Below are 13340 nucleotides of genomic sequence, written 5' to 3'. Positions count from 1 at the left end.
TCAAGGGCCCATCATCCAGGTCCCTTCATGTCCGCTAACTTGATACATCCCTGCAGAAATTCAGTTTGCTTCTACTCCTTCTTAGGTTTTCTTTAGAAATGGTGTTTTTATCTTGTGCAGTCCTTATACACCATGGAAAGGATGAGCTCTTTAAGTACACTAGGTATACCTGTTCTCTTTTGTACTGTGCCTATCAGGACTATACGTGACAGTGCGTTGAGGGAAAGGCCGATGGACTGGGTGAATTGTTTCGGCTGCACCGTCAATAAGGCCCCGTCTCATTTGTTCCACGCGCAGGCGCAGGCGGCTGGCAAGTGGCCTCTCAGGTGGTACGCGCCAGAGTGCATCTACTTCTTCAAGTTCAGCACCAAGTCGGACGTGTGGAGCTTTGGCGTTACCCTCTGGGAGGCCATGTCCTACGGCGAGAGGCCCTACCAAGTGAGTTCACCCGCCGATACGCGATAAGTCTGCAACATTATCCAGCACTCGTGGCCGTGAGATCGGGCCACTGATGTCGCGTGTTTGATTATTACTGCTGCAGTGGTTCATGAGCAGCGTTGCGCCAGACCAAACAGACATCCGAATTTTAAGAAGCGGCCAATCATTTGTCCATGTAAACGAGGATGTGCACCGCTTTATAGTTCTTTGTGCTCACGAAACCCGGAAGGGCATTGCGGATCGGAGGACAGTTTTAATATTGAAAAGCCTATCCTTCATAGTGAATAAGCCAACTGGCTTATGAACAGCAGAGTTACACTAAAGCACGATTGGCTCTTTAAAGGCCCTCTGAAAACGTAATATGTTTGGTTAATTACATATCACCTAATACAGGAGTTCGTTAATACAGATAACGATTTGTTGATGGAGGTAACACTCAGTGATGTCGTGTGTTATCCCATCTGTACGAGGTGCACGTTAAAGAACCCCAGGTGGTCGAAATTGCCGGAGCACTCCACTACGGCGCGACTCATAATCCTGTGGTTTTGCGACGTTAAACCCCAGCAGTTATTATTATTATACCAACTAAAGTGCTAAGGTCGCGGTATCGAATCCCAGCAGTGGCGGCTGCATTTTCGATGGAGGCGAAAATGCTTGAGGCCCGTATATTTAGATTTAGGTGCACGTTAAAGAACCCCAGGTGGTCTACTTATCCGGAGCCCTCCACATGGCTCGACTCATAATCATGTTGCGGTTTGGGACGTTCAACCCCAGCAGTTAGTATTATTACAACCAACTAAAGCACAAAGGTCGCGGTATCGAATCCCTGCCGCGGCTGCTGCATTTTCGTTAGAGGCGAAAATGCTTGAGGCCCGTGTACTTAGATTTAGGTGCACGTTAAAGAACACCGGGTAGTCTAAATTTCCGGAGCCCTCCACTACGGCATCTCTCATAGTCATATCGTAGTTTTGGGACGCTAAACCTCAAACATTATTATTATAAAAAAAGCGCAAACTACAATGTGTTCTACTTGTTGTGTTTGCCAGTGTATATGATGAATAGCTTGGGCGGCCAGTTGTGTGGCATGTTTAACGCTGTTTAAATGCTTATGCTAACCTCATTCCCAGGTTCTCGGTAAAGCTCGTAGCTGCCGCCGTTGCAGTTGTGCACTGTATGGGATGTGTGATCAGTGGTTTTCTGTCTCTGCGTTCAAACAGGGTCTGGCGGGCCAGAGCATACTGGCAATGCTGGAAAGTGGCAAGCGACTAGAACAGCCTGACGACTGTCCTGAGCGAGTTTACCAATTGATGCAATCCTGTTGGCAGTACAAGTGAGTCTACCCAACTCCTTGATGCGTTAAACTTATTATCGGAAAACTGAAGGAAGGAAAGTAACTTTTAAGGGCTCCTTTTTCTTTGTCAGACACAATATTATTCAGAACTAACAAGCAATAACTGGTCACTTTAGACAATGTAAGTTTGAATGTTTGTCTTATGGACTACATTTTTCACCGCGATAAATGTAATTTAGCGAGCGAGAACACGAAGACCACACAAGCAGAAATGTCGAGGTTGATGGGCTGATAAAATAAGCACCATTGAACTCACAGAATGGTTCGTTCTCTTGGAGGGCCTACTGATGTCATATATCTTTTCTGCTAAAGAGACTATCATTTATCATGCTAATCATAAGCCGCAACACCAAAACAGTGTGCAGCTACTCACATGACCTCTCAAGCTCTGGTGATGATGATAAAATAGGTACGCCGCATGCCTTTTGCCTCTAAGTCGTCTCAGACGAACGCATCAGGAATTCTGCGAGTTTTTTGCTGCTATTTGAAAAAGCGCTTTCTACAAGATTTTGTACGGTTCTTCGCGAGTGTTCTTGGATTTGATGTGACAGTGAGAACACGTGCAGCAACAGTCACTTATCGCGCATTTCCCAATTTCAATCTCGACATAGTGAACGGCTTTACATGCAGCGAGCGTGCTTTTAAATCTACGCTCTGAATATGCTGCACGCTTTTTTGCAGGCCCGATGACCGACCCACGTTCACTGAAATCTGCGCCACGCTACGGGAGGCGCTAGAAGACTGCACCTGACTGGGCGCTCATGACGCGACCAACGGAACCAACTGTCCGAGTGGTGCGAGCGCCAACGGCTCAGACGCTGCCATCAACCCGTCGTCAGCGGTACAGCCGGCCCCCGAGCCGGGAGCACAGTACCTCAAGGCACCGATCTGTGATGTTGTTACCGCTCTTTGAGACTCGGGAAGGCGTCGCCTCCCACGTACGCAAAACCGTCGACAAATGCTCACGGCACTTCACCTTTGCTGCATCGCCGGTCGGCTGGTCAGTGCGAGGGGCGTGTTATTGGGAAAACGTTCTATCTCTTTACGAACAGCACTCCGAGAGCAGCAGCTTATGAGGCCAAGAAAAAACGCTTTCGTTTTCTGAGCCGCGATGATACCACTGCCCAGTGGCGTAGCCAAGGGGGGAGGGGGCGTGTTCAAACCCCCGCGAAATTTTTCAATTTTGCATGTGTATATATACACGCACACATACAAACACACGCACGAACATACATAAAGTATGGTTGAACCTCCCCCCCCCCCCCCCCAAAAAAAAAAATTTCTGGCTACGCCCCTGCGACTGTCGCGGATGGAAGAGGAGCGTGAAAAACCGAGATAGATCTGCAGAGTTCTTCAACCATACCATTTTCGAAGCTCTGCTTTGAGGTCCTTGTACGATAGTGGAACTTTCGGTTAAGTGTCTTAGCACTCCACTCTGTCAGCAACAAAATCAATATCTTTATCATCCATCACCTTATATAAAGCATTCCACATCCCTAATCTAACATTCGAGAAGGTGCTGCGGTCTTCTGGGAACACTTTCCTCTTTTTTAAGTGGTACGAGCCACGAGGGACACTCTGGATTCTCCTCGAAGCACTTCCGGTGGAGCACATACTTGCGGTTTTGCGAATATTCAGACGCGTTTCAAAAAGTAAAACTGGTGCGAAATATATTGTTCTGGTTCAAAGTAAGAGCTATATCGGATACATATGTTCTTGGAACTAAAGTTTATTTAAGATAAGGACCAATTAACTGTCGGGATAACTAATCAAAACTAATTGAACAACTTCATTGAAAGAGAAGGCGCTTTTCTTGCGAGCAGCTCGGATCACTGTGGCACCTGGCGGGGCAGACCTCAACTCCACGCTTCGTTCTACGTGGCTTCCGAGATTCGCATAGGCTGCACGACGAAATACAGTGTTAAACCAAGAAATACACCCGGGCACACTAACGCCGACGTTCGTGGGCTACCACCAGACACCTAAGTCAAAGATTAGGGTCGCCTCCTATTTTTTTTTGTACACTTCTTTTGCTCAAGTGTAGGCTATTACAGTTACCTTCTTCTCTATAGATTATATAACAAGTGAGCAGGCCGCCACGTCGCTCGCCGCTCCCTCTGTGCCGATTTCCACGCATGCAGTCACAGGGAGTTTCGCCATTGGTATGATTGAAGAGCTCTGGTTACCGCTATACGTTCAACTCACCAAGAACATCGTGTGCAAATCGGAATGAGGGGTGCGCATCAAACTGGAGCGTACCTCCCGTCCACCATCTTGCGTATTTGACGTACGCTAATACATGCGGAGGAAAATGATCCGAGAGTCATGAAATCATCTAGTTAGAGCTGACAAAGTCATTCTTACGCACAACGAAGTTTAAACTTCTAGAGTGTACAGAGGCCTCCCCAAAATTTAGGACGCAAAAATAGCAACCGAAAGATACAATTCTTCTGTTCCAGCTTTTTATACCTAAGAAGATATAGGGGCATAGTTTTCTGTACGGTCTTCAGCTCAAGCAAAGAAGACAAATCTCAAAGAGAGCAATTGCTTCGAATCCTTGAAAATGTTGAACTATCCCGGCTGTCTGAGTTCGTTCAGCACAGCATTTTCTTTTTGTTCAGCTAAAGTCTTCCTTGTTAACATTTGTCCACTGCTGTATAAGTACGGCAACATTAGCTCTTGCAGTGCTTCATTGCGTGGAACTAAGAATAGTTCATCAAATTCCACGTCCCTCTATAGATGCGGCCTTCAAGAGGGAGTGTTACAGCATCTACCAGCCAACAAAAAATAAAACTCCACCGGGTGACTATTTAAAATAGCGCTACCAGATACTGGTTTCAAACATCAGCTAGTAAACTGTGATTCACTATCGTGGCTTTGAAGCGCTACCGTTTTCAGCCAGCGTTTGCTCGGTAGACTTCCTACTAGCATTTAACGAGTCGTCTAATTGCGCGCTAAGCTATTCTGCATTTCTTCTGTCCTTGCAGGCAATAATTTGAAGAAATAACGTTTCTTATATCAAAAGTAAAGTTCATGGACGCCGCATCATCGTAAACTTCAGCATTTAAGAAAATCCTGTATCACAGCAGCGGCGTTTCACTTTTCAATCCATGCTTGAATTCATTAAATCTTACCTAACTTAGTATCATCGTTACTTTTCATTTTCATGTCTGAGTAGCAGCGTTTCTTTCACAATGCAGAGTCTTAACTAGAAGAGAAACTTGGGCTAGTTGGTGATTCATCATTGTGAAGGAAAAAACAGCGCTACAAATGGACGAGGACTAAGGAAGAAAACACATACGTGTTTGTGTGTTTTCCAATAAAGTTCAGTTGCGAGTATCAGCGTCTGTGTCGTGTTTTCTTCCTTAGTCCTCGTCCATTTGTAGCGCTGTTTTTTCCTTCACAATGCAGAGTCTTAATGTGTCAGGTTTAGGTTTTTTTTTTCTTAAGTTCGCAATAATGAACCTACTTGAATGATTTCGCCTGCTTCTGTTACGCTTTACCGATAAAGATCATTTCAGTTATGTATGACGAAGGAAAAAGGCGTAGACTTGCTGAAATATTTACGAGCCGTGAAAAATTTTTCCAGAAGGTGCGTTTCATAAATTCCGTCGCCATTCCATCGTTGCTCAAATATCGTTAGCATAAGTACCCGTCCTGATATCAGAAGTCTTCTACAAAATAAAATGAAGCAAAATAAGCTGCGATTCTAAAGCATATTGTGCGTGTTCATCTTCCGCAGCAGTCTTCATAATCGTTTTAGCAGTGAACTCTCTACTAACCTGGGATATTTGCTAAGCCTTGGTAACAACTGATGTTTATGTATGTAGGCTGAAAACATATACCCCTAAATTCTAATCATGTATTTTCATTTACCAATTTTTTTGCATCATTGGCTAATGCCTGTTCGGTGATATCCTACATTGTGTCTCACATCAGGTGCAAGCAAATTGAAAAACTACCCGGGAACACCAGGGCGCACTGTATTGAACCCTTGATGGCCGCTCAATTAGGTGTGCCTTGAGACACGCTTAGTTAAACACTGGTCTGCGTTTATGCTGAGCGACAAAGATTTTCTTCTTGCTTGGTCCCGTTGTGACCGTTTAAGACAGTAGTCTGCGTCATTTGCGGGAAAGATGATCATTACAGAGTCATTGCAACTTTTATGTCTAGTTATCAGCAGGTCTCGTGACAGAAGCCACATAGAATGACGGAACACGAACGATATAACCTTTAGTACATTCGGAGTTTAATGACGAATTTCAAGTGTGTACCAATCGAGTGGGCTTCCCCTGGTACACCACCGCCGCAAAGTTCAAAGAAAGCCTAAGAAACGCTTTTACCAGAGGAGACTGTGTGCACGGTAGCGGTCACCGCACGCTGCCCTTACACTTACGCGTACCTATACAATTACGTTATGGTCCACCCTGAAAGCAGGAGACATGCTGCTACCCGGCGTCCACAAGTAAAGGTAGCGAAAGAGCACCCTTTTCTCAACATGGGAGTTCCTTTGCGCGTGACGAAGTACCGCGCGCTTTGCGTTTATCAAGCGCCAGTAGGTTCTATCAGGAGTAGACGCGCAGAGCCATGTACAATTAACGTGGTGCTGCATGGGCAAGTCATGGATCCAGATCCGACTTCTTTTTTTTCTGTCCCCTAACTCCTCAACGTTTTCATCAATGGCGTGCTAAAACCCTCACAAGAAGTTGTGGATTATGCTTGTCTATGACGTAACAGAGCATGTTGGTGAATGGTAGCGACGAACCGATGAACGCTATTGACGCTCTCGGTCGAGATGCACGGCCTGGACTGCACAGTCGAAGGGCCATCTTTTGAAATGCCATCACTCCTGCAGCTGCGAGGAACGTGCCCGGACAAAGCTGTAGGCATCTATGCATTGCGATGCAACCGCCAGCCTGCGAGCTGCCGCTGCATCGCGTTGTTGCCGCTGTTTCGTGTAGCTCTTTAGCGGTAGCGTCTGAAAGAGAAAATGTCCTCGCGTACCGGTCTCCTCGGGACGGCAGATAGTTTTCGATGGTGGTGTTCCGTGCTGTTTTTTCGCCCTCGTTCCATGGCTGCGTCGCTGGGGTCAGCGAAACGCTTCGTGCATCGGAGGCCCATGCTTTCAATGTAGAAGCTTGCAGTACACGTGATGCTTGTCTCTCCGTATGTCTGTAGGCAGCGCCATGCGCGCATCGAATCCGCACGTGGGGCGGACGTTGCGGCAAAGTAGATTTTCGAGCTGTCAGGTACGTTGCTCGGCCAATGGCTGCCATTAGATCAGTTGCCACGTGTTTTAGAGTAACGGAGTTTTTGGGCGTGAGTGCAGGTGTTAGAATACAATAATTGTGCTCCACGTTTCAGATCTTGTCGCGTCACCTCAATGTTTTTTGTTGACCTCGCGCTAGTAGATATTCTCGTACTTCTAACCCATCGACAGATGCTGTCTGATTTAATTTTGACGACCCTGCTGTGCCGCGACGTGCGTGAGCTTTTAGAACTGCATACTTTCAAGGTGCAATGCTGTAAGTAGCACGGTACGTTGCCATAGTTGGTATGATAGTGTTTGAACGAAGATTCCGTGGAACACTCCTCGACTTAAGCTCTGGGAAATCTTGTTCAAGCTGGCTGCCGTAGTGTTCTGTTTTATGAATGGAGCTGCTGTAGCTAGCGACGAAATTTCATGTACTACAGCTGTTACTTCTACATGAGACAGAAATTGTCCATGTCATTACAGTGCTGTTGAAACTGTAGAAAGTCATCCTCATGCAGCTGGCGCAAACCAAGAAAGGAGGGTAGTCCGGAGCTTTACCGAAGGGGCATTCACAAAATACTTTCGGCCATAGGTTTATGCGCAGATGTATGCTTGTTTCTGAGCCTAATTTTGTAGGAAGGAAGGTCTGTTGCCAGCCCTCACTGGTCTTAGCACCGTACCGGTGCTGGTCTACAGCCGAAATTACATTTTCCCATGAACCACTCTTTGCTAGAGCATGACAGGGTCAACTTCAAGCTTCTCAAGTTAAATTTTATGCAGTGTTATCTACGCCTCTCTGGAACGACCTAAAGCACGCAAAGTATTCTCTTCCTTCGCCTTTTCTTTCATTAGTCAATGTTTATCAGCTATTTGCTCGTGGAAATGAAATGTTTCATGAATGGCAAGTTGCACGACAACATGGGACAGTTTTGTTGAAAATGTGGCAATGTTGTTCAACTTGACTGCTGGCACAGTGGTGCTCTCCCAAAACGTGGATCTGTGAACATTACGTTGATCTCAGGTGCGAAGTGCCCCGCACACGTCACTGTTGCGAAGGCTGCCCATCTGAAGTTTTCCTCCGACATTCGGAATTATTGCTAGGATGTGATGGTGATATGTTTTATGAGCACTCATTTGTACAAGGCTGATATCTCTCCAGTCAATGGTGCGTATGTTTCAGCGACCTTATTGGTACATGTTGTTGACATGGACGTCAGACACGATGACTGTGCCTAGGGTAACCTGGAAATAACAGCATGCGGTGTGTCATCCATTCTGCGTAGCTTCTCAGTGGCCGGTGCCCGTATATTGTTCATGTTTTAGTGCTGATGAACATGTTTTGTGGTTGCAGAAGTTCATATTTGTGAATGTTTACAGAAGTGGTGCGTTTCTTGAAGGACATCACACCCGCAAGCGTACATTACTAATGATATATTTGAACGTGCATCGAGTGACAACGTTCAAGGGCTGTTGGTCACTTGTGAACACGGTGCGCATTAGAGTCCGACCACTATGTGAGAGATTACCCGATTTCCTGATGGTACAGAAACGCTATTGCCACAGCTGGACTAAACACAGACTGCGCGTGTACATTACCGAGTTCGAGTTGGACCTTTTTAGATATCTTGAACTTGTTTCTGCTGGATGAATATCATCTGAAGAACAATAAAATAAAACAGGCCCACAACTCACGCCCTTATAACGTTTACACCATACCGAAAGCAAATATTTGTATCCTTTGCAGTGATGCCAACCTAAGTCAACGTTTTATCCCTAGATTTGCCCTCCAAAATACCCTACACTGCATGAAAAATCCCTAGATTAGCATTTAATTGCCGTCATTCAGGCTAATTCACCTTTAACAAAGTATAAAGATAGTTCGCTCTGTGGCTCAATTCATCGGAATCTTATTAGAAGTCAAAAGCACCATATCAACAACCACTGAAGGTCATTCTTCTGCTTTTTTGCGGAGTAATCTCATATAAAGGACTGGCAGATTTCGCCAGTTGCTCTAGAGACAGACAAATCTGTCAAGTTCACTTTTCCCACTCATTCAACGCATGATGGGGTCGTTCGGGCGAACTGGAACTCTGTAGCCCTTTTCTTGTACTTGCAGCCTGAGATGAGGTGGTCAATTTCTAATTTTCCACAATTGTAATCAGCGTTGCACTATTTGCAGCAGATATACAGGCGCCCTTTCTTTACTGGCTGATAGCCATTCTGTGTACTTTCGATCAGCTTCCCATATGGCCAAACATTTTTCTCTATTTTCATTCTTATGAAAACGGCGCGACAGAAAGACTGAAAACACACAAACATTTTTTTCGTCTCTTTCCGTCAGGCCGTTTTCATAATAATGAATCCAGACCAACATCCCAAATGTCAGTCCTACTTTTGCTTTCTTTCTCTCAAGGTTTCGTGGTCCAGAAGTGATTGGACATGGAGACTTTGCACAGTGAATGCACGTGGAGAGCATGAACTTGGCACGTTTTCATGTGCCCTAGAAAACAAAATTTCTCTTTGTTTCACAAAGCAGCAATCCCTCAGGACACTCCTGGTGATACGTGCGTGCTAAACACTTACGGCGACATAGTTTCATTTCCCCACAGTATTCAGCATATAATAATCTCGCGTGTAAGAACTGCGATTTCCTTGACTCGGCCCAGCAGAACACCAAAGCTCTATTATATGACGAACAGCAAATAGCGAAAATTATTGCTTTTTATAGCCTTTCTAGTTGAAAAAGCGTGGTTACTCAGTAGTGCATGTGATTAGGCCTCGTGATGCAACATTTCCAGAGCCTTACGAAAATCGCTAGATACAATAAAAAGACGCCACATCTATTAGAGAGAGAGGAAATCCCTAGATCTAGGGATAAATCTCTAGGGTTGGCATCCTCTGCACGTTTTAAGCAACTTGCTCCTTTGCATTTGGTATTGGTATATTGTTTTCTATAAACGTCGCAGCTGAACAATGCGTAAATGGGCATGTGTCGGTTATGAGCGGAGACGATGTGAAATAAAAACAAGAGAACATCAAGAGATCCTCCGATAGTTCGCACTAGCGCCCTCATATGATTTGCGGGCCGATCGTTTTCCTGTCGTCTCCTAATAACGATAGAACTGTGTGGCGCAAGCACGAGAGCGAGCTCATTTTCTAGCTGGAAGGAACGCAGAATTGTGGAATTTGTTTCCCTCCAAAGTACTGGCAACACGTTGACCCAAAATACAAGAAACACTGCGTCAGCGCTCGTCTCACGAGGTATCGCAACCTTACGGAACTTCTCACGCCAGACTAAAACGTAGATGATGTGTCAACACGCCACTATTTTATTCTTTTATTCTTCTGTGGAGTAAAATGTCATGTTGTTTTCTGTAGCTGCGCTTCATGTGTAGGTTCGTCTCATCGTGAGGCGGCGGGATACAGTTGAGGAATCTTAGTACTTACTGGTATACACTACGATGTATCGGTAAATTGGAATCAGCCTGTGCAAGCGACCAACTAGAACAAAAGTGTCCCACTGCTTCTCCTTGCCTTTACTAATAAGTAATTTAGTAACTAATAAGTAACTAAAAATGCTATATATCTGGAAATAACACAGCCTACTCTGTTGATTTTTCTGGGACAGGCAAGACAGCTATAACTTCTCAGTCCTTTGCTCTTTAAAGAGCAAGATATCTTAGAAAACACACGCGCACGTAGTTTTAGTCTATAGACCCTACGAGGGATTTATGTAACCAAGCGGATGAAAATGTGATAGTGAAAAAGTTTATTAAAAATCTACCCGAACGTAAGAAGAAGAAAAAGAGATACAAGACGGCCTGCCATTTGAAAAGTCGCACCGTGGCTAAATGGATAGTCGACGCATAGCTGATCTGCGCATGCTCAGTAATGGCAACTTCATTCGTCAGTCAGACTCACGTGCGGGTCTACCCGAAAGGTAATTACTTGCGCGGTTGATTTTTCATTTGTGTTAGTTAATCAAAAAACTGGCTTATGCGTGCACTTACAATGACATTTATTATGCCAAGCCTCAGCCATCAGACGTCTTTTGTCGTTCGTACATCTCCACAAAACTGTGCATTCAGTGAATCCTGATATGCATTTACAATCACGATAATGCAAAGAAGCATTAGGCAGCGATCCTAGGGTTAATGATATAGTGCGACATTTCCGTTGATATTCGGTAAAATGATGTCCATTTATCTTCTATTATAAGTCGTTGTTCGAACTTTCCTAAACTATCAATCACTACGAACCAGCTCAACTTCCTGCATTTCTAAAAAGCCTATAAGTTTATATGGTGACCTGTTATTCTGAAGACCTTGACGTAGCGTCGGCGAGAAGTCCCTGTCCTAAAGCATGTAAGAGGTGGACACGTTCGAATTTTGTACTGGTAATGCGGCCTTAGGAACGTCACTGCAGTTTCGACGAGCCACAGCGATGGCGTACCTCTTTTCTCAAGCATGACAAAAACAATGGCAGCAATGAAAATAAGGAATGATATGGCAGCCTTCTTAGGACCCACAAAACCTACCTACTGTAACCTACATCACGGCTTCCCACTGGTTTCCTGTACGATGCTACAGCAACTGAGTAACCCGCCCTTCCGGTGATGACGAAACTATGGGAGCACGGGTCACGTCGTAGTAGCCTCAACAGATAGGACTAACCGCTGGCGGCGCAGCAACACTGGCTCCAGTGCGCAGACAGAGAGAACCCTTCCCCAACCACTCATCCCGTGCAGTCGGGGGCGGCGCTAGAGCGCCCGTAGGTGGCTAGCGTATAGTTTTTGCATAGTAGCTCTTGGCATGCAGTACTTGGTCTGCTGTGATAACACAATGTGTGTACAATACTGTAACGAGAGTAAACAAAACGAAACAAAAAATGCTGAAGCAACGCCGGTGCCCACCCGGCGGTCGACGTTGTATATCCATCGTTTTTACACTGGTGCACGTCTGAGTGTGACTGAGTGAAACCGTGTACATATGTAAATAGAGGGAAATAAACAGGTATAATTCTTGCAACCGTCTACGTGTTTCCTTCCTGCAAACACCTTTAGACACTGCAGCGTCAAACTTATGTCACTGGTATCTGTAGACATAACTGGCCGTTACGTAAGAGCCCTCGCGCTTGACGCAGACAAGGATAGGCAAATGAGCTAAAATGAAATAACTGAGGATTTCTATGTGGCCCTACAGAGTTTCACTCCGCCTAGTTATGCAGAGCTCAAGTTACCATCTGCCGACAGCTACAGACTGACACTTATGGAAACCCGCTAGCGTGTTATAGATTCTGTACCTTGATATTCACCCCAACAGCACCTGCAAGGTCTGAGGTATAGAACCTGCTAGACTCAAACGCATGCGCCGGGACTGTGAGGTGACACTAAAGGCATTATTGCCTATGTTCTCTCAGTGAAGTGGGCCGATGCCCTGCACAGCCCAAGCTCTCCGACCAAAACTTGGCTGTCCAGCAGGCCCGCGAGGCGGCAAGTAGACAAGAACTGGACGTCCCGACGTTGGAGACCTGAGCACGGGTCATCAAACTGCAGCACGCTCAATAAATGTTTTTACGAACCAACCAACCAATTATGGTAATCTCATGTGGATTCACACAGGGTGAGGTCATCTGCTTGCCGCATTTTTTTTTCGCTTATGGGACGGAATGACGTAGAACTATTCCGTATTCCTCATTCGCTCTCCATGACTGCGCGAAATCTTCTGGGCCATACCCACAGTGTGTGTGTGTGTGTGTGTGTGTGTGTGTGTGTGTGTGTGTGTGTGTGTGTGTGTGTGTGTGTGTGTGTGTGTGTGTGTGTGTGTGTGTGTGTGTGTGTGTGTGTGTGTGTGTGTGTGTGTGTGTGTGTGTGTGTGTGTGTGTGTGTGTGTGTGCGTGTGTGTGTGTCACGCGATGCAACAACAGACACGACAAATACCCATCGCGCAGTGACTTCGTATGCACGATTAAGTAGAACAACAAAAAAATAATAAAATATGATGCTGCATTTTTTCCCGCTTTTAATCATCCGCAAGGGGTCAGATATTTTTGGTCAGCGCTAAGATCGCCGTCCTGACGCAGCATCACAAAACTGTGAAAGCTCACGACGTTAAAATTACGCGTACGCAAAAAACAGCTCGCTAATAACGTTGAACAAAATGGATCAGTCGCACAGTGTCTCCTTATAAACGGAAAAGAAAAAATTTTAATGTTTGCACTAAGTCGCGCAAAGCTTGGCAGAGCGAAGCACGGGCCCGCCATCGATCGTACTCCTCTTCGACCGAGACGTCTTGCTTC

The 13340-nt window shown here is 45.5% G+C and overlaps 1 protein-coding gene across 1 annotated transcript in view; it reads left to right on the top strand.

Annotated features, from left to right (window-relative positions):
- Positions 1 to 2908, top strand: part of LOC119405632 (tyrosine-protein kinase SYK) — a 55836-nt gene extending 52928 nt beyond the window's left edge. The window contains exons 16-18 of the mRNA XM_037672466.2: positions 298 to 438; positions 1656 to 1768; positions 2471 to 2908. Of these exons, the coding sequence (XP_037528394.2) occupies positions 298 to 438; positions 1656 to 1768; positions 2471 to 2540 (324 nt within the window). The 3' untranslated portion in view covers positions 2541 to 2908. The remainder of the gene's footprint in view (positions 1 to 297; positions 439 to 1655; positions 1769 to 2470) is intronic.
- Positions 2909 to 13340: the final 10432 nt, after the last annotated feature.

Source organism: Rhipicephalus sanguineus, chromosome 9 (assembly GCF_013339695.2).
Source record: "Rhipicephalus sanguineus isolate Rsan-2018 chromosome 9, BIME_Rsan_1.4, whole genome shotgun sequence".
Lineage (NCBI taxonomy): Eukaryota > Metazoa > Arthropoda > Arachnida > Ixodida > Ixodidae > Rhipicephalus > Rhipicephalus sanguineus.
Note: the sequence above shows the minus strand (reverse complement) of the source record. Positions and strands in the feature narration are given on the sequence as shown.